This window comes from Trachypithecus francoisi, unplaced genomic scaffold (genome assembly GCF_009764315.1).
Source record: "Trachypithecus francoisi isolate TF-2019V2 unplaced genomic scaffold, Tfra_2.0 Lachesis_group1, whole genome shotgun sequence".
NCBI lineage: Eukaryota > Metazoa > Chordata > Mammalia > Primates > Cercopithecidae > Trachypithecus > Trachypithecus francoisi.
In genome coordinates, this window is record NW_022681454.1 from 176,868,396 (window position 1) to 176,889,337 (window position 20,942).

The 20,942-nt window shown below is 44.7% G+C and overlaps 1 protein-coding gene and 1 pseudogene across 3 annotated transcripts in view; one reads left to right on the plus strand and one right to left on the minus strand.

Annotated features, from left to right (window-relative positions):
• Positions 1–308: 308 nt before the first annotated feature.
• On the minus strand, positions 309–3,583 carry LOC117084979 (annotated as a pseudogene). Its single transcript, XR_004437739.1, has 3 exons — positions 3,477–3,583; positions 3,089–3,284; positions 309–3,002 (listed from the first exon to the last, which is right to left on the minus strand). The product of XR_004437739.1 is annotated as a translation initiation factor IF-2-like (transcript).
• Positions 3,489–20,942, plus strand: part of WWC2 (WW and C2 domain containing 2) — a 211,419-nt gene continuing 193,965 nt past the window's right edge. Inside the window, exon 1 of one of the 2 annotated variants that reach the window (XM_033215759.1) lies at positions 3,489–3,712. In XM_033215759.1, the coding sequence (XP_033071650.1) occupies positions 3,582–3,712 (131 nt within the window). In that variant the 5' untranslated portion in view covers positions 3,489–3,581. The remainder of the gene's footprint in view (positions 3,713–20,942) is intronic. The other variant, XM_033215760.1, reaches the window with a different exon arrangement.

Genomic DNA, 20,942 nt, shown 5'->3' on the forward strand with positions numbered 1-20,942 from the left:
CCTTGAACTCCTGGCAAGTGATCTTCTTGCTTCAGCCTTCTGAGCAGCTGGGACTACAGGCATGCTTGATATATTTTATTTTTATTTCGTTTTTTTGAGATGGAGTCTTGCTCTGTCGCCCAGGCTGGAGTGCAGTGGCACGATCTCGGCCCACTGCAACCTCCACCTCCCAGGTTCAAGCCATTCTCCTGCCTCAGCCTCCGAGTAGCTGGGATTACAGGTGCCTGCCACTACACTTGGCTAATTTTTGTATTTTTTAGTAGAGACGGGGTTTTGCCATGTTGGCAGGGCTGGTCTCGAACCCCTGACCTCAGGTGATCCTCCCACCTCAGCCTCCCAAAGTGCTGGGATTACTGGCGTGAACCACCGCGCCTGGCCCACCTGGTAGATTTTAAATTTGTACATAATAGAATTATCTTTTAAAATAATTTTCACTGTCTACTCCCATTTTTGATATTACTAATTTTCCTGCCACTCAAGGCTTATCTCCACGAATTTAGCGCTGGAGAGAAAACGTAAAGCCAGGAGAAAAGAACATTTTGAAAGCCACAGAATAGGCTCTTCAGCGGCTAGAACACGCTTCCAGACTAGGGCAATATGGCGTCCTGACACCGGATTGCATCTTTCTTTGCCAAGGATCATCTGGAGCCCAAATCAAATCTAAATGTGTCCACCTCTAAAATGGGCATAATCTTCATGTTTCTTTTCCTTTTACAGATATAAATGCAATTTCATTGTCTTGACCATTAGGAATTCTCTGAAGGTCTGTTACTACATAAATTGTGTGAACTCCGAACTGCAGAGTTCAAACTTGATCAGAACAAAAAAGGCTAGAGAGTGGCAACTCTCCTTTCCGTCATTTTAACGGCTTTTGCATGACCAAATGTTTCCTGTGCCAATCAGTGGGGAAGAAGCAGCGAGCTTGTCTCTTATTTGCTTTAGAGTTCTGTTTGTCTATTTAGCGTTTCTTTTTGAAGTCTGAGGATTTATGGAACAATAAACGTCATTTAATGCTGCGTGCTATTTTGGATTCCTCACTGGTTTTAGAATGTGGGTAAAACTACTTAGCTGAAAGTTTAACAAATTTGAAATTACAAATATTGTAGAATAGAAAAGTTCATCTCAGTGACATAAAATTACGGCAGCAGCAAAGTTTGTTACTTTTTTTTTTTAAGTAGTAAGATGTAGACATTTTAGTATAACAAATGTTTTCAACTTGTTTGGGAAAAAATAAACTAGGAAGCAAGGTTTAAATAAGAATTGTTTGGTTTGGTTCTGAATGATGTTGTTAGTACACCACAATGCAGGCGCTGGCTATGCATTTGGGCCAATTTGGAGAAGTCCACAGCAATGCACATTCGCTCAGTAGTGTGAGAGATTAATTGTAGGCAGGTCCCATCTTTTTTATGGTATTCAAACATTCAACTTTAAGACCCCATAAGGGCGTCTCATTCCACCGGGAACTAGAGAAGCTTGACTTAACACAGATCCGGAGGAGGGGGCTTCTCTTCACCAAGCGCAAAGCCTACCTTCCAGAAGGCTGGCTGCACAAGCGGCCGCCCTAAAGGCGGTCAAAGCGGGCGAATTCGCCGTGATGCCTTCCTTCCCTAACTCCGGCCCACTCTGGTTGCTCCTTCCCAGGTGCTCCAAGCTCTCCAGAGTTTCTGGTGGTTTAAAGTTTCCGCTTCACGCCCAGACTGCTCTAAGGGCAAATACCACCCCTTTCCCCTTCTAGGATCCCTCCCGTGAAGTCTGTTCCAACCCTGAGCCTCTTCACCTTCGAGACTGGCCGCAGATACCCCGACGGAATGGCCTGGGGAGCCGAAAGTCGTCCCCAGCCCTGGACAGCTACTGCCCAAGCCGCTCAGGCCAGCCTCGCACAGTAGCGCATCTCCTTCCCGCGACTCCCTCGCCGGCCTGTGAACCCGCAGGGGAGGCGGAGGTCGGTTCAAACCCTGCGAGAGCCACTGCCCAGCGCCGAGTCCTGCACACGGTGGAAAGTCCTTTCGCATTAGCGGGCAGGATTAAACGACTTCACACCACGAGGTGCAAGACTGGGCTTCGGGGCCTTCCTCGGTGTTGCTATTTTAAAAGAAGCTGCTCAGTTACCCAGAAGAAGATGACGGGGAACGGTGGTGTAGACCCGGCTGGAGAGGAGTCCAGGGCCTGGGAGGCGCCCCTCAGACTGAGGGGCTGGGGACCCTGAAGCTGGGCGTCCAGGCCCCGCTAGCGCTGCTCTCGGCATTGTCCCGCCTGGGGCAGGCGTCCGGTCTCTTGGCAGTGCCGGCCAGCACGTAGTAGCTGCTGAATAAATAAATGCCTGTGCAACAGGGAACGTCCCGGCCCACCCGGGCCGGGTCAGGGCCTACGAAGGGCTGACGTCCGGCGCCGCCGTGGGTCCCTCCGGCGTGGCCGCCCATACCTCCTGGCCACGGCGGGGCTTTGGTGGGGGGATATCCTGGGGCGGGCGACTGGACGGAAGGGACTGGACTCGGGGCGCGTCCACGGCCAACTGCCCCGAACCCAGTGGGGGAGGCCAGGGACCGGGAGTCTCCGGGGCCCCGCGCCTGGAGCGCCAGGACGCGAAGGGGCGGCGGGTGGCTCCGGGCGCGGCGCGGGCGACTCCGGGGCGGGACGGGAGTTCCTCCGCTTTCCGCCGCGCGGCCCGCGGTCTCCGCCGAGGTCACCACGGGCCAGGCGCCCTGCGGAGGCCCCTCCGTCCCGGACCCACGGACACGCTCCCGGGGCTTGGCGTTTTCCCACCGCCCCGGACCGCCCTTGGGGTGCCGGAGGGGCTCAGGGCACGGCGTGGGGAGCCTTTGTGCCCTCTCCGCTTGTTGAGGTTTTTTTCTCCCGAGGAGAGGTCCCCCCGCAACCCTTTCCTCTTGAAAGTTTTGTGGTTTCCCTAAAAGACGAAAGTTGAGAAGGTTGCAGAGACTTTTTTGCAATCTTCCCAGTCCAGAAACACTAAAACCTCTAGGCGTTTGGCCCACGGGAGCTATCTGGGGTCAAGGGGAGGGAGCAGGCCGCACATTCCTTCGCCCGCCTCCCTCCCACCGGGAGCCGCGGCCCCGCTGGGCCAGTGCACCCGAGCTGGTGCGGCGGCGCCGGCAGCGGCGGGGTTAAGCTCAGGAATGCGGCGGGAGGAATGCGTATGCAGATGAGGCGGGCGGGCGCATGCTAATCGCATGCAAATGAGGGGCCCGCCGCTGCCGAGGCCGCGCCGCAGCTTCCCGGATCGGAGCCCAGACGGCGGCGGCTCCGGCAGCCTGGGCGCCGCGACCCTCGGCGGCCACAGGGGGACGAGGCGGAGGAGGAGGAAGAGGCGGAGGCAGCGGCGGCGAGGGGGAGGAGGGTTCGCTCGCCGGCTCCGACGCAGACATGGTGGACTGATCCCCAGCGGGGCCGCGAACAGCGTTTCCTGAGGCACCTCCCGCGCCTGGTTCCGCCGCGCCCCGCGCCCCTCAGCCCCTCGCCGGCGCCCGCGTCGCGGGTTGGCGGCCGGGCCGGGCAGCCGCGTTCCCGCCGCGTCCTGCGCCCGGTCCCTATGGAGGCGCCGTTCGCCGGTGAGGCCGCCGACCATGCCTAGGAGGGCCGGGAGCGGTCAGCTGCCGCTGCCCCGGGGCTGGGAGGAGGCCAGGGACTACGACGGCAAGGTCTTCTACATCGACCACAACACCAGGAGGACCAGCTGGATCGACCCCCGGGACAGGTGGGCGCCGGCCGCGGGGGCGCTGGCCCGTTCGGACGCGGCGGCTGTTGTCCCGGAGACCCGGCCGCGCGGGGGGCGGGGGCGGCGCCGGCCCGCGGTGGTGCCCGGAGAAGTCCCCGGAGGGGTGTGGGGCTGGCTGCTCCAGCGGGGCCGAGGAGCCGCCCGTGCCCGGGCCCCTCCGCCCACCGGCTTCCCGACGCCCCTCCGGGGACCCTGCGACACGCCCCGCCCCGAGGCAAGGCTGGAGTCGCTGCCCCCGGCCGACGCCGCACGCCAGGCTAACGGACCCGAGGGGCCACCTGAGCCCTGTTAGGAACTTTCCTAGGCTTCGAGGTGCCCACGTTGAGGCTGCAGGGCACCTTCGGCCTCTGGGCGGCGGGGGTGGGCTAGGGCCTCAGTGCCAGGTGGGGAACGAGCCCTCCGGGCCACCTGTGGCATCCCTCAGGCCGTCTTTGGCGCCCGAGCCTGGACTGCGAGCTCTTGGCGGGGGCGCCCAGCCTGGCCGGAGGTCCCGAGCTGGGAAGGGGCGCCCGCCCCACGCCGGGCCCTGCTAGTGGGTGTGGCTGGCTTTGCCCCTCAGAGTTTAGAAACGCGCTTTTGGGGGTTTCACTGTCTGGCGTTAGTCTTCACCTGAAAACTTGAACCGACTCCCAGATCGTGAACAGGCATATTCTGTTTGGAAGGGAGATGTAGTGAAATGAACGTTGGGTATTGAGGAACTCTGACTTGGGCTTCCCCTGGTTTGTTTTTTGTTTTTTAAATTAGTTCAGGAACTGAAAGTTCACAAATGTTTCTATATCCCATATTTCTTTTTACCGTTAAAATTTCTTAGAATTGTGGTAAGAATAATAGGAGGCATTCCTAATTTTACATTTGTAAATTATCCATTAAGGAGACATTCCTAATTGTACATGTAAATAACGTGTCACCAGGGAGAACTTCGACATTTGGACTTTTGTCATTTCTGAAAATTACAACTTTTTATTGAATGTGGTCTTTGGGCTTTATAACCTTTTTAGGTGCTTCTATTTAACGTGTTCCCTTTTCTCAATTTGAAGCTGAAATACCTAACTACTTTATATTCTCAGTTACTTTTGCCCTAAAAATGTTGTTTTTGAAAGCTACTAAAAAGCAATTACAAGAAAGTCATAAATAACATTATACATTTATGGAACAATCCTTGTTCAATTATCCATGAAGCTATGGGCTTAGGTTTCCCTCCTGAAATGAGAAAAGGCACCTGTGCTGAGGTTCGGTCTTGCCGCAGCCTGGCTGCCTGTTGCTGAAAATTGTGACAGGCATCACACCTTCACAGTCTTTCCAGACATGCTAGTTGTTGTCGTAAACTTCACGCTCCAAGCCAGTTATTTGACTTATGCCATTGCACTTTGAAACTACTTAACAGATAGTAAATGTCAGTGCTGATGGTGTGCACCCAACTGCGGCTTTTAAGGCACCTGTATAAATATTTGACTTTTACAGTCGGGTGGTAATTCTTTCTGCTTTCTGATACTTGGAGTTTCAGGTTATTGAAATAGCAATAAATTCTTGAAATATTTAGGCGTTCTAGGTTTTCTTCTCCTTCAGTTTACATGTTTTACTGTATTATCTCATTTGTGTTTACCAGAAAGGATTACAAGAATATGTAATGCCTGGGTAAAGTAAATAGAAAGTGGAGTGAAATTATATGACTTGGCGTATCCATATTACTACTTTTTTCACAAGTCAAGCATGTTTTTATTTTAAACTCTTAATGGATTAGTAATTATTATGAACTATTTTCAGGAAACTGGGTAAACAATTCATTGGACGGGGACAAATAGTTTTGACTAAGATAGCTTTTGATTTTTCCAATTTTCCTTGCAGCTGTTAGGTCTTAAATATTTAGAGAGATAAATTTGATGACTTACAAATTTCTGGATCTCAGTATTAGAGTTTTAAAAGATACTCTGTGAGATCAGAGTCACCATTATATACTCAGTTTAAATTTAATTATATTTTCTTTTAGGGCAATTAAGTGACTAAATCTTACTACATAGAGTAAGAGATGATGGGAACGTATATTTGGAGTAACTATTAACTCTTGTCAGTTTTGTTGCGCACTTACCAAACATATGGAAAGAGAGATGTTACACAGGCCAATAGAAGTGTGTGGATTCTTCTGCAGCATCAACTTACAAATCCTGAAAGAAAAACAACTTGATATACTATGGGTCTGCAGGACTTTTGAACTATTTAAGCCATTTAATTAGAATGGTCACGATGATTTACCTTGCGTATTTTTTATGTTATTCTGTTAAGGAAAAGAATTTTGTGTTTTTGATAGTCTATCAGAGTTTGTCGAATATTTCTGATTATACAGATAATTATGCTGATTTAGTAGGGGAGGCTAGGGGGGATTTTATAAGAACATAATTTCATTCAACAAGTAGTCATGCCAGAATGCTGAAGCATTATTCTAAAATGCTTTTAAGCTTTTGGAGGTAAATGACATCATGCAAACTTTGCTGGGATGTGATCAAAGCTTTTATTGCTCCACCTCTTACTCTTACTGACTAAGTTTATGTGAGTTTCTGAATCCCTCTAAACCTCCATTTTTCAGCTCTAAAATGAGGATAATATCATCTTCTTCGTAGGGGTGTTTGTGGGCTCACCATTAGGGCCCAGCCTAATTGTATTAGTGTAGTGTTGACATTCTAGTTTAGGAACTGAGTGACCCTGGAAATAGTAGAAATATTAGCACGGACAGTGTTTACTCAGTGTGTATTGTGTGCTAGCCACCCTGCTAAGCTCTTTAACTGTGACCTCATTTCATTCTCCCATTGGTTCTATGAGGTAGGTACTGTTGTCATCTTCCAGTTACAGATGAGGAAACTGAGTCACAGAGAAGTCGCCCTTGTTAAATGTGGAACTAGGATTTAAAGCCAGACAGTTTGACTCTACAGCATGTGTCCTTAATCATTCCTTTAAATTGTCTCGACACTTGGGCATGTTCAGGGCTCTTTGGGTGGAGTGCACAGAGGGGCAGAACCTTTTTGCCACTGTTTATTTTTCAGGCTGATTGACTAGGCTGATCCTGGGGAAATCTCCGTTTGTGATGAATTCCTTGTCCCCCTACCCTGCCTGCATGGGCCCGCTCCCTGAATGTTATTTTTGTAGGTTTACCTCCTCTATTTTTGCTCACCATGGACACCTTTTGACTATACCAGTTGGTGTTTATGGTAGGCCATAGGTCTTGGCCAAATGGCCTGGTGCTTTTTTTTTTTTTTTTTTAATTACATTCAACAAAGGAGAAAAAGGTGGCATGGATTGGCTTCATTGCCTTTTGGAGGAGTAGGGAGCTAAAGTGGGCAGGCCTCAGAGATAGGGTGAGTTGGCTTTACCAACTCCCAGTAGAATTTTGCTCATCTTCTATCCTTGGATTGAATATTACCCAGAGATACATGACTTTGTCTAGTTGAACTGAAAGATTTCACACCATACAGAGTGACTTTCCATTGGATACTCATCTGTGGCTTATGGCTAGGGTCAGATGTTGAGCAACCTGTACCTTCTAATTGAATAGAAATAATCTTGGGGGGTGGGAGGATGGGAAGGGAGGAAGGGGGTGCCAGCTGGGTAGAGCATTGAAGTCACAGTTAACGTTTGGCTCTCCACACCCGTTTGAGGCACATGATTAGGATCTGAGGAACTCTGTATTGTCTTTTTCTTTTTTTTTTTTTTTGAGACAGAGTTTCGCTCTTGTTGTCCAAGTTGGAGAGCAGTGGCAAGATCTCAGCTTACTGCAGCTCCTGGGTTCAAGCGATTCCCCCTGTCTCAGCCTCCCGAGTAGCTGGGATTACAGGCGCCCGCCACCACGTCTGGCTAATTTTTTGTATTTTTAGTAGAAATGGGATTTCACCATGTTGGCCAGGCTGGTCTCAAACTCCTGACCTCAGGTGATCTGCCCGCCTCGGCCTCCCAAAGTGCTGGAATTACAGGCATGAGCCACCGCACCCGGCCTTGTCTTCCTCTTTATTTTCTTTTTCTTTTTCTTTTTTTTTTTTTTTTTTTTGTGCAGTGGCGCGATCTCGGGTCACTGCGACCTCCGCCTCCCGGGTTCAAGTGATTCTCGTGCCTCAGCCTCCCAAGTAGCTGGGATTACAGGCGCTCACCACCATACCCAGCTAATTTTTTTGTATTTTTGGTAGAGGCAGGGTTTCACCATGTTGGCCAGGATGGTCTCCATCTCCTGACCTTGTGATCCGCCCACCTCGGCCTGCCAAAGTGCTGGGATTACAGCTGTGAGTCACTGCGCCCTCAAAGTCTAAGTAATTTCCTTTCTCTCTCTCTTTTTTTTTTTTCTGAGACAGAGTATCTCATTGTCGCCCAGGCTGGAGTGCAGTGTCACGATGTTGGCTCTCTGCAAGCTCTGCCTCCTGGGTTGAAGTGAAGTGATTCTCCTGCCTCAGCCTCCCGAGTAGCTGGGATTACAGGCACCCGCCACCATGCCCAGCTAATTTTTCGTATTTTTTTTAGTAGAGGTGGAGTTTTACCATGTTGGCCAGGCTGGCAAACTAAGTAATTTCTATCAACCCACTGCTAGAGTGTAAACTCCTCCAGTCCCTGTTTGCATATTACTGCGTTTTGAATCCTTTATACATGGTAGATGTTAAATAAATGTTGGTTAATTTAGTTAATGAAGACAGTTTGTTGAATTAATGAAAGAATATTAGTTGAGCTACTCTCTTATTTCCAGTTTCTTACTGTTGGGCTTTCAAAAAATAAACCCATAACCACCAACGGAGACAACTGACCTTCTAGGTAGATTTAAAATAATGAGAGAATTGAGCTGCTACATTTTGAGTAATAGTATAAATATGAGAATTACTCATAAGAGCAAAAAAGACAAAACGAGCCTTGATAGTCTTAATCACAACTGCCATTGTCAGACTGCTGGAATTGTTCCTCTCCAGCAGGCTCTGAGTCTGGGTGCCAAGTGGTTACTGTGAATTATTTGAGTGATTATAGTATTTGAAGTGGGGAGAGGTTGTTAAAAGAGGATTAAAAAAATCACTCTAGGAAGCGCTAATTTAAACTATGCTGTCTTCCAAAAATTCCAAAAGAAATATTCTTTTTAACACAGTTTGGTATAGTGCTTGCTGGAGTGAACAGTACTGTAGTCGCTTAGTATATTTGAAGGACTGAGAGTTCTCCAGTGACATTAATAATCCATAGCTTGCAGTGTAATTTTGTTGGAAGACTCAGGACAGTAATTGCTTTTTAAATAAAATAAATATTTTATTTATTTTTTGAGACAGAGTTCGCTCTGTTACCTAGGCTAGAGTGCAATGGCACGATCTCAGCTCACTGCAGCCTGTGCCTCCTGAGTTCAAGTGATGCTTCTGCTTCAGCCTCCTGAGTAGCTGGGATTACAGGTGCAAGCCACCCTGCACCCAGCTAATTTTTGTATTTTTAGTAGAGATGCGATATTACCATGTTGGCCTGGCTGGTCTCGAACTCCTGACCTCAAGTTACCTGCACGCCTCAGCTTTCCAAAGTGCTGGCATACTATTATCTTTAAATATGTTATTTGTTTTCAGCTGCAAATCCCTAAGCTTCATCTACGTAGTCAGCCATTGTGATATATGGCCTTCAAGCAAGTTGGTATTTAAATTTAGCCAGAGGAAGCCCAGGTACACCAGGAAAAGCATGGAAGTTGTCTGCTGGCCCACACTGCCGGGCCCTGCATTGCCTTGTAAATGGCTTTTGCTTACTTATTTTCAGTAATTGTCTATAGGAAAATGAGGTTATCCTTTTGGAGGGGCATGGCCCGCTTCTTCTTGCTGATGTAGGAATTAGCAGGAAACAGTGTTAGCCCTAATACACTGTGAATTCCTTATGATAGGGCTTGAGTTTGTGTATATGCCCTGGTTCCTATGAACTTGATTGAAATTGGTTGAACTGATCTTGTGTTAGAATTTTGGACTTGTTTCTTCATACATTTCTGAAACTCTTGTTACTGAAAAAGTGACCATAGAATAATGTAGAAGAGGAAAGGGATTTCTTTTTTTTTTTTTTTCTTTTTTTTTTTTAGACAGGAGTTTTACTCTTATTGCCTAGGCTGGAGTGCAGTGGCATGATTTCGGCTCACTGCAATCTCCGCCTCCTGGGTTCAAGCAATTCTCCTGCCTCAGCCTCCCTAGTAGCTGGGATTATAGGCTCTTGCCACCACGCCCAGCTAGTTTTTGTGTTTTTAATAGAGACAGGGTTTCACCATGTTGGCCAGGCTGGTCTTGAACTCCTGACCTCAGGTGATCTGCCCACCTCAGCCTCCCAAAATGCTGGGATTACAGGCGTGAGCCACCGCGCCTGGCTGAGGAAAGGGATTTTTAAAGGCACGGTGTGTATGTAGGTTGTGAGTTACAAATGAGTTCTCAAAATATAGGTTCACAGTGTTTTCAGTGTCTTCAGTGATTTTTCCCAAATATTTTATTTTTATTAGATAAAAAAAATTCCTCAGCATAAAATTAATCATTTTAATCATTTTGAAGACTACACCTGCGTAGTTTTTAGTATATTCATTGTTATGAAACCATAAACAGTGTATAATTCCTGAACATTTTAATCAGTCCCAAAACAAACCACCCCTTACCTATTAAGAACTCACTTCTCATTCATCTCCCATCTCTACAGCCTTTTGCAACAACTGATCTACCTTGTGTCTCTGGATTTGCCTATTCTGGACATTTTATATAAATGGAATAATAAAATTTATATCCCTTTGTATCTGGCTTCTTTTTTTCTTAGTTTCATTCTTTCAAGGTTCATGTTATAGCATTTATTGTGCTACTGTATCCTTTTTCATGACAATAATGTTCAGTTGTGTGGATATACCATATTTTGTACTTTCATTAGCTGATGTGCATTTGGGTTGTTTCTGCTCTTTGGCTGTTATGAATGATCCTGCTATGAATATCCCTGTACCGTTTTTGTATGAATGTGTGTCTTCAGTTCTCTTCAGTATGTACATATCTAGAAGTGGAGTTGCTGGGTCATATGGCAGTTTGATGTTTAACTTTTTGAGGGGACTGCTAGACTGTGTTCCAACATGTTCCATTCCCACCAGCAGGGTGTGAGTGTGCAAATTCCTCCACATCCTCACCAACTTCTCTCTCCTTCTCTTTTTCTCTCCTGCTCTCCTTCTCTTCCTTTCTGTCTCTCTCTTCTCTTCTCTTTTCTTTTTTTCTTTTATTTCTTCGAGACGGAGCCAGTCTCTCTTGCCCAGGCTGGAGTGCAGTGGCGATCTTGGCTCACTGCAGCCTCCACCGCCAGGGTTCAACAGATGCTCCCACGTCAGCCTCCTGAGTAGCTGGGATTATAGGCGCCAGCCACCATACCTGGGTAATTTTTGTACCTTTAGTAGAGACGAGGCTGGGCTGGTCTCAAACTTTTGACCTCAAGTGATCTGCCTACCTTGGCCTCCCAAAGTGCTAGGATTACAGGTGTGAGCCACCACACCTCGCCTCACTTCTTTCTTTTTTTAAAAAAGTTATTCTAGTGGGTGTGAGGTAGGATCTTACTGTGGTGTTGATGTGCATTTCCCTCTTCATAGTGTTTTGATAGGCGTAATTCGACCCAAGCCTTCCCCTTTATTCTAGCCTTTTCTAGCCATTGCTACTCTCCCCCGCCTTTTTGTGTGTGTACTCTCACTCTTGATCAATAAAAAGTTAGGTAAGAGAAAGTAGAAGTTTTTTTTCATCTCACATTGCTCTTCCCTATCTGATTGCTTTGAGTGATTATTTAATACTGACATTGTAGATATACATTAATTAACAGTATTTATTGTATCAACCAGCCAGGTACCCTGGACTCTGGGAGATAAAGATGGATAAGATTTAGTCCTAGCTCAGCTTGCCTGCAATCTAGTATGCATAATCATCATTTAAAAAGTGAAAGAAAATTTTGAGTGTTATTTGTTAAATTTCCTCTATATTCCTATAATTCAGCCTAAGGGTACTTTCTTCCTAAACACTCAGAGGGAAAACAGTTGAAGGAATTAAAAGCAATATATTGGCAAAGTATGTATTAATTTTTTTCTTTATTTCAAATGTGATATGTTTTATGAGGCATTGGTATGAGTCACATAATGAATCATGTGCAGTGTATATACATCAGCTTATTCAAAATTATTTGACATGCAAAGGGTTTTCCTTTTAGCTCGTTACATATGTGAAGAATTAAATTTATTTTTGTCCATCTTTTTTTAAAAAAAGGCAAGAGCAAACCTGACAAGCGCTGCCTCCATCAGGTGATCCCGGGGAACATCCAGGGCACTAAGTCCTGCTGATATACCCTTGATGTGATGTGGCCACAGTGGCATTTTATCTTTGTGGTCTTTCTCCCCCAAAACCATAGTAACCCCAGTCTGATCTTCAGAAAAACACCTACTAGATCCCAGTAGAGTGGCATCCTGTGAAATACCTGGCCAGTACTCCTCAAAACTGTCAGGGTCCTCACAAACAAAGTCCGAGAAACCCTCACAGCCACGAGGAGCGTAAGGAGACACCAAGACTAAATGTGATGTGTCCCAGGGGTGGAGGAGTCTTGGGCTAGAAAAAGGACATTAGGTGGAAACTAAGGAAATCTGAATAAGGTATGGATTTTAGTTAAAAAAAAAATTTTTTTTTTTTTTGAGACACAGTCTCACTCTTTCGCCCAGGCTGGAGTGCAGTGGCGCGATCTTGGCTCACTGCAGCCTCAGCCTCCTGGGTTCAAGCGATTCTCCTGCCTCAGCCTCCCGAGTAGCTGGGATTACAGGCATGTGCCACCACACCCAGCTAATTTTTGTATTTTTAGGGGTTTCACCATATTGGCCAGGCTGGTCTTGAACTCCTGACTTAGTGATCCGCCCATCTCAGCCTCCCAAAGTGCTGGGATTACAGGCGTGAGCCACCGCGCCTGGCCGGATTATAGTTAATTTTATTAATGTTAATAGATGTGCCATACTAACAGGGAAAAGTAAGTGTGGACTATATATGGCAACTCTCCACACTAATTTTATCCTTTTTTCTATACATCTAAGACTGTTCTAGAAAAATAAAGTTTATTTTAAAAGACTTCTTAAATATAACACAAAACAAAGTGATTTTCTTTAATGGAAGTATAACCACGTTTGTTTTTATGAAAATTCTGCTCCATAGGCCTCATTTTAGCCCTCTAGCTAAGAATGGGTTTTAAATCATGAAAGGTTGTAAACAAACAAAAATAAAGAAGAATATGTGACAGAGACTGAATGTGGTTCACAAAGCCTGGAATGTTTACTTTGGCCCTTTACAGAAGAAGTTTGCCATTGTCTTTAAAAATTTTATAGCAATAGGCTGGGCGTGGTGGCTCAAGCCTGTAATCCCAGGAGAGAGGCTGAGGCGGGCGGATTACGAGGTCAGGAGATCGAGACCATCCTGGCTAACACAGTGAAACGTCGTCTCTACTAAAAATACAAAAAAATTAGCCGAGTGTGGTGGCGGGTGCCTGTAGTCCCAGCTACTCGGGAGGCTGAGGCAGGAGAATGGCGTGAACCTGGGAGGCGGGTTTTGCAGTGAGCTGAGATGGCGCCACTACACTCCAGCCTGGGCAACAGAGTGAGACTCCATCTCACAAAAAAAAATGTATAGCAATATTTTTTAAATGTTTCTATAAATCTTAACCTTTTATGATAAAATGGCACATTTATTAGTGATCATTGCACATTCTGTTATGCCAGCAGTCCCCAGCCTTTCAGGTACCAGGGACTGGTTTTGTGGAAGACAATTTTTCCACAGAATGGGATAGGGGAGTTGCGGGGAATGGTTGCAGGATGAAACTTTGGATCTCAGATCATCAGGCATTGGTTAGATTCTCATAGGAGCACACAGCTTGGATCCCTCACACGTGCGGTTCATTATAGGGTTCGCTGTCCTATGACAATCTAATGCCACCACTGATCTGACAGGAGGCAGAGCTCAGGCGGTCATGCTTGCTCACACCACACACCTGCTGTGCGGCGCAGTTCCTAACAGGCCAGTGTACCAGTCTGTGGCCTGGGGTTGGGAACCCCCGGTTTATGCCACAAGGGATTTGGACTCGAGGTGCTATGTGGGACAAAGGTGAGTCAGACATGGGTACTGAATTTGAGGAGTTGTCTTGAATCTCATGTTACCTTTTTTTTTTTTTTTAACAACGAAATGCAGCATATTACCTAGTTTTCCAAACTGGTTCTTTGAAGTAGCTGGACCTAATGGTAGTGGGAATAGGTCTGTTACTCTTAAGGTAAGAATGATTTCACGGGTCCCTGGTCAAATGTAGCAGCCTGTGGATTCGGAATACCTCATGGTTATTTTGATGGAAAGTCAAGAGACATCTTTGGGCACCTGGCTTTGCCATGGCAGGGCCTAAAGTAGAGACTGTTTTTGTGGTGTAGAGACAGCTCAACCCTGGTCACTCAATAAAGTTACTAGATACCAGATGCTGCCATATAATTCTTAAGAAGAATTGTACATAGGACATGAGAAAAACAGGCAAAATGAGTTTCTGGAAATACCATAGTTGTTTGTTTATACTTGACTGTTGTAAGTATATAGTATTATGCTTTGGTAGTTAGAAATACTGACTTTCTTGTGGCATATTGATAATATTTATAAAATTACTAGTGATGATCAAGCAAAAAATTATTCCATATATTGTCCTTACTGTGCAGAGCTGATGCCTGTCACTTTCAAGCGTGTCCCAAAGACTGTTCTGTATAGCTAAATTTTTTTTTTTGCTTTGTCAGTAATTTTTCCTATACTGTTTGCCCTGATGTCAGTAAAGAAATCATGGTTCCAAAATGGAGCCAGCTCAGAAGTGGGGTAATCATGCACTAACAGAGTTATGTATTGGGAGCTGTTTTTTCATTGCTGTAGCTCATGAGGAATTATAGTAGTTCCAACAGAGCATTTGAGTAAAGGTGTACATTTAATGTACTTTGGTTTCACTAGGAGTGGAGGTAGGAAATTTAATTTTAAAGAAGCATAGACATTGTGTTATGAAAATAGTCATTTTAAGTAAGTGTCCCTGGTATTTTTGTGAAAATGAGTATGTCAAGATTTGGAAGGCAAAGAGGCTTTCCTTTGGTATGAACTTTGCTCCTGCTGCATGTGCAGTGTTGTTTTCTGGTGTGGCCTGGGTTGTATTGGTCTCCAGTTCTGAATGTGAACCACAGAAGTAAATGTTGAATTATAGAGATTGGTGCTACAAACCCCTGATTAAAATTCTGACTTACTAATGGACTGTAGAATATATTACATACTTTATTAACAGTTATGCATTTTATAATTGCATAATTGGTATGAAGTGGCAGTGATAGTCAATGAAGTTTAAAATGTGGTAGACAACTTTGCACAAGATTTGAAGAGCATGCAGTTTCATTTAGTGTGAAACTTGAATCTACTCTGCAGTTTTCCTTAGCATTATGGTTTTGAATAGAGGTACATTAGAATTCCAGTCTTTTTTTTTTTCTTTGAAACTATGACAGTGAATGAATGTGTGGAATCTACTTTGTACATAGTATCAGTGGGTTATCAGTTTTGTTGACTTACTGGTCTAGGTGTAATTTTGGGCTGGTCAGTAATTCTGTCCACACCATGTGTTCTTTTCTTATCTGCTGGTTATCAGCGTTTGAGTTTGATAAAAACAGATCATTTACTTTCTGGTTTTTTTTTTTTTTTTTTTTTTTTTGAGACTGGGTCTGACTCTGTTGCCCAGGGTGGAGTGCAGTGGTGCAATCGCGGCTCATTGCAGCCTCAGTCTGCCCGGGCCCAGGTGATCTTCCCACCTCAGCCTACCGAGTAGCTGGGACTACAGGGGTGCAGCACCACACCTGGCTGAGTTTTTTTGTACTTTTTGTAGAGTCACGATTTTGCCATGTTGCCCAGGCTGGTCTCCAACTCCTGGTCTTAAGCAGTTCTCCCATCGTGGCCTCCCAGAGTGCTGGGATTACAGGCGTGAGCCCCCGTGCCCGGCCAGATCATTTACTTTCTTCCCTCTTTGCCTCCCTTCCCCCTTTTCTGCTAAATGACATAGCTAATGATATTTCTCATAGGACAGCATGACTATAAACCAGTATTTAACTTGGCAGAATGTTTAATATAACATCAGTGCCCTGGTTTGCTATTGTAGATCGAAAGACTACAAAACTAACTTGATGGTCTAACTCTGCTTTCGGTCCCTTACCCCTAAAGGTATGCCTGTAGAATGTATGGAGATGCATTCTTGAGAGATTTCCTAATGTCTCATGTATAAGGAGCTTGTGTGTGTTTGCATCACTAATGTTTTCATAAAATTGATTCTAAGTTATTTGAGGATAGAGACCTGCTTTGTGTGTGATCCTTCATGCTCTGTGCTTAGATTGCCTGTACCCTTGGGGACACTTAACACGGTGGAGCCCTGTACCCATAGAAATGAAATATATGCATTTGAAGGACCTTCCCTTCTTCCAGTAACCTCCATAATTTGTCCCCAGCTAACTTTATTGACTTGACCACCTAGTCATTCACTCAGTCACTCATTCGTTCATTCAATCAAACTATTCGTCACACATTTATTGGAAACACTATATGCCTAGCACATATATTTTGGGGACACAGTGTTGAATGAAATAGGTAAGATCTCTGTTGTCATGGATTTTATATTCTACTTTGGGGAAGGCAAACAGATTCTAAAGAGAGTAGTGAATTTGCTTTGATTAAGATAAACAGGGTGAAGTGATAACAGTGTCAGTGGGAGCTGCTTTGGGTTAGGTGGTCAGGAAAGGCCTTTCTGAGGAACTGGCATTTAGCTGAGCTATGAGGATAAGAAGGAGCCATTCATGTGAAGATCTGGGGGGAAGAGCAGCCTAGGCAGAAGAAAAGGCTAAGCAGAAGTGCTAGCCCTGTGCTTTCCACTATGATACCTTCTAGGAGTATGTGGCTATTTACATTTAAACCAGTTACAATTAAGTTAGAAATTTAGTTCCACTGGGCGCGGTGGCTCATGTGTGTAATCCCAGCACTTTGGGAGGCCAAGGCGGGTGGATCACCTGCGGTCAGGAGTTCGAGTCCAGCCTGACCAATGTGTAGTAGAGACGAAACCCCATCTCTACTAAAAATACAAAAAGTAGCCGGGCGTGGGGTGCATACCTGTAATCTCAGCTACTTGAGAGGTTGAGGCAGTAGAATCACTTGAACCTGGAAGGTGGAGGTTGCAGTGAGCTGAGATTGTACCACTGCAAATATAGAACATTTCCATCAGCACAGATTGATGTAGGAACAGAGGGAGGAGGGTCTTATGAAATGAGGCAGAGTAGTATTAGGTTGGTGCAAAAGTAATTGCTTTCAATGGCAAAAACCACAATTACTTTTGCACCAACCTATAGAATGGGGTCCTATCGTGTATGCCTTGTAGACCTTCAAGATTTTAAGATTATTTTGGGAGCTCTTAGAGAGTTTTAAGTTGAATTGAGGTAAGGTGGGGCCCGTGTGTGTGTGTGTGTGTGTGTGTGTGTGTGCGTGCGTGCATGCGTGTGCATGCAACATGATCTTACTCATTTTTGTTTGTAGAGACAGGGCCTCAGCAGGTTGCCAGGCTGGTCTCAAACTCCTGGCTTCAAGCAGTCCTCCCCCTGCAGCCTCCCAGAGTGCTGGAATTTACAGGTGTGAGCCACTGTGCCTGGGCTTGCTTTTTGTTTTGTTTTAAAGATCTTATTTTAAAAAAGAGATCACTGCTCTATGGAGAAGGAATTACATTTTTTTTTTTTTGGTTTGTTTGTTTGTTTGTTTTTTTAGTGAGATAATCTGGGTGAGAAACAGTCAGAGCTTACACTAGAATGATGGCTTTGGCAGTGGGGAGCAGTGAGTGGATTTGTTTTTACCTAAACTATGTTTTTTTGGTAAAAGTGAAAGAACTTGCTCATGATGTGGGTACATGAGGCTTGAGGAAAAGAATAAAAGAGTTACTGTTAGGGAAAGACCGAGGGAGAATGTGGTTGGTTGGTATCCATTTGGATTGCTAATCCAAAGTTCTGTTTCCGTTATATAGGTGTGATAGAGTTTGAATATGCGTCCCCTCTATTGTAATTTGTAATTCCTAATTGTTGGAGGTAGGGCCTGGTAGGAGGTAGGGTAGTGAGTGAGTTCTTGCAGTATCTGGTTGTTGAAGTGTACGGCACCACCTCCCCCCACTGCCACCCTCTGTCTTGTTCCTGCTCTGGCCATGTGACGTGCCTGCTCCTCTTTTGCCTCCCACCATAATTGTAAGCTTCCTGAAGCTCTTCCCAGAAGCTGAGCAGGTGACTGGGACCATGCTTTCTGTATAGCCTGAAGAAGCCATAGGTCCAATTAAACCTCTTTTCCTTATAAATTACCCATTTCAGGTGTTTCTTTATAGCAATGCAAGGAGTACAAGGTGTGAGACCCTGTGAAGGCAATACAGAGAGATCTAGTAGACACCCAGATACAGAATCTGTTGTTCAGGAGACAGCTCAGAGCTAGAGATACTACATTTGGTTTATACATAGGTAGTATTTGAAGTTGTGGGATGAGATGAGATTACTGGAAGAGAGGAAAAGGTGAGGTTCCAGGATTGAGCCTTGAGACATGGCAATATTTTTTGTGAAATCTTGTTTCAGCTAAGATGGTTTATTTGTTTTTACTGGAACATATCTTTGTTTTTTCTTCCAACTTTTATTTCAGGTTCACAGAGTATACACGTGGATTTGTTATGGGGGTAAATAGTGTGTTGCGGGGGTTTGGTGTACAAATTATTTCGTCACTCGGCTAATAAACATAGTACCCGTAGGTTGTTTGTTTATTTTTGAGACAGAGTCTCACTCTGTTGCCTGGGCTAGAGTGCAGTGGCAAGATCTCTGCTCACTGCAACCTCTGCCTCCCAGGTTCAAGCGATTGTCATGCCTCAGCCTCCTAAGTAGCTGGGAATACAGGCGTGCTCCACCACACCCAGCTAATCCCCATAGGTAGTTTTTTGATGCTCACCCTCCTCCCACTTTCCACTCTCAAAAAGACTGTGATGTCTGTTCCCTTTTAGCTTCCATGTGTACTCAATGTTTAGTTCCTACTTATAAGTGAGAGCATGCGGTATTTGGTTTTCTATTCCTGTGTTAATTTGCTTAGGATATGGCCTCCAGTTCCATCCATGTTGTTGCAGAGATCATGATTTCATTCTTTTTTATGGTGCATAGTATTCCATGGTGTATATGTATCACATTTTCTTTATCCAGTCTACACTTGAAGGGCATTTAGGTTGATTCTATGTCTTTGCTATTGTGGATAGTGCTGCAGTGAACATAAATGTGCATGTGTCTTTATGGTAGAATGATTTGTATTCCTGTGGGTATATACCCAGTAAAGGGATTGCTGGGTTGGATGGCAGTTCTGTTTTAAGTTCTTTGAGAAATCTCCAAACTGCTTTCTACAGTGGCTGAACTAGTTTACATTCCTACCAGCAGTGTTTAAGCATTCCCTTTCCTCTGTAACCTGGCCAGCATCTTTTGACTTCTTTCTAATAGCCATTTTGACTGGTGTGAGATGGTATCTCGTTGTGGTTTTTATTTGCATTTCTCTAATGATCAGTGATGTCAAGAATTTTTTCATATGCCTTCTTTTGAGAAATGTCTGTTCATGTCCATTGCCCATTTTTTATGGGGTTGTTTTTTGCTTGTTGATTTTGTTTGTGTTCCTCATAGATTCTGGATATCAGACCTTTGTCGGATGCATAGTTTGCATATATTTTCTCCAATTCTGTAGGTTACTCTGTTGATAATTTATTTTACTGTGCAGAAGCTCTTTAGTTTAATTAGGTCCCTTTTACTGTGCAGAAGCTCTTTAGTTTAATTAGGTCCCATTTGTAGGTTTTCATTTTTGTTGCAGTTGTTTTTGGCATCTTTGTCATGAAATCTTTGCCAGGGCCTACGTCCAGAATGGTATTTCCTAGGTTTTCTTCTAGGGTTTTTATAGTTCTAGGTTTTACATTTAAGTCTTTAATCCAGCTCTAGTTGATTTTTGTATATGGTATAGGAAGGGGTCCAGTTTCAGTCTTCTGCATATGGCTAGCCAGTTAACCTAGCACCTTTTATTGAATAGGGAGTACTCTCCCCATTGTTCATTTTTGTCAACTTTGTCAAAGACCAGATGGTGGTAGGTGTGTGACTTTATTTCTCATTTCTCTGACCTGTTCCATTGGTGTATATGTCTGTTTTTGCACCATTCACTGGAGCATATCTTATACTTTTCACCACTTGCTCAAGATGATGATGATGACAAGTACCATAAGTTATGTGAAGAGCCTTTCATTTATTTATCTCAAGCTTCATGAGGGCAGGTATTGTGTCTGTCTTGTTCACTATTGTATTCCAATGCTCAGCTTTGTCCTAGCTCTTAGTAACTACTGAATAAGAGAAACTTTGATAGTTACCATTATTATTTCCATTTTAGGAAACTGAGACTCAAGAGGTTTAAGTGACTTGTCTAAGGGCACAAAGCTGTTAAGTGGTGGCGGAACTCAAGCGTGTCTGCTTGACTTCCAGGCTGTGCATCTAACAAGGTACTGCCTTTGATTACTGCTAGGAAGGGCCTTTGGCCTCCTCCCTGGGTTTGGAAGATATAGCCTCCTTCAGGATTTAGCTGAAGTTTCATCACTTAAAGTTTGCCTTAACAACTTAGCCACATATACATAATCTTCCAGTGCTTAATTCTTGTGCTACCTGTTTTTAACATCTGTATTAAAACTGCGTGTGTACTGTATTTTGACTCCTTGAATTAAGCTATTACTTTTTCAGAATTTATTTTTTATTTTTCCAAACTAGGTTATAGGCTCTGTTAAGTCATGCACAATATTATTTATTTATCCTGCCTTGCAGGATACCCAGTACAATGTCTTGTAGATATTAGTTACTCAAATAAATCCTAATTTGATTCTGTCATTTCTGCCTTGTTCCAGTGTTTTCAGTTCTTTTAGAGGCTGAGATCTATATGCTGTAAATCCTCTTCATTGCTGTCCTGTCTCTGGTTCTAAAAACGGTTTGATGTTATACCGCAGCTTCTCCCAATCTAGGCTTCTGTGGAACCATCTCCTTTTCAAATGTGCCACTTACACCATCTGCACTTCTGCATATCCCCTCCCTTTTCGTGACAAGTTGAACTGATCATGAAAGATAGAGAATTTTCAAAGTAATAAAGTGGAG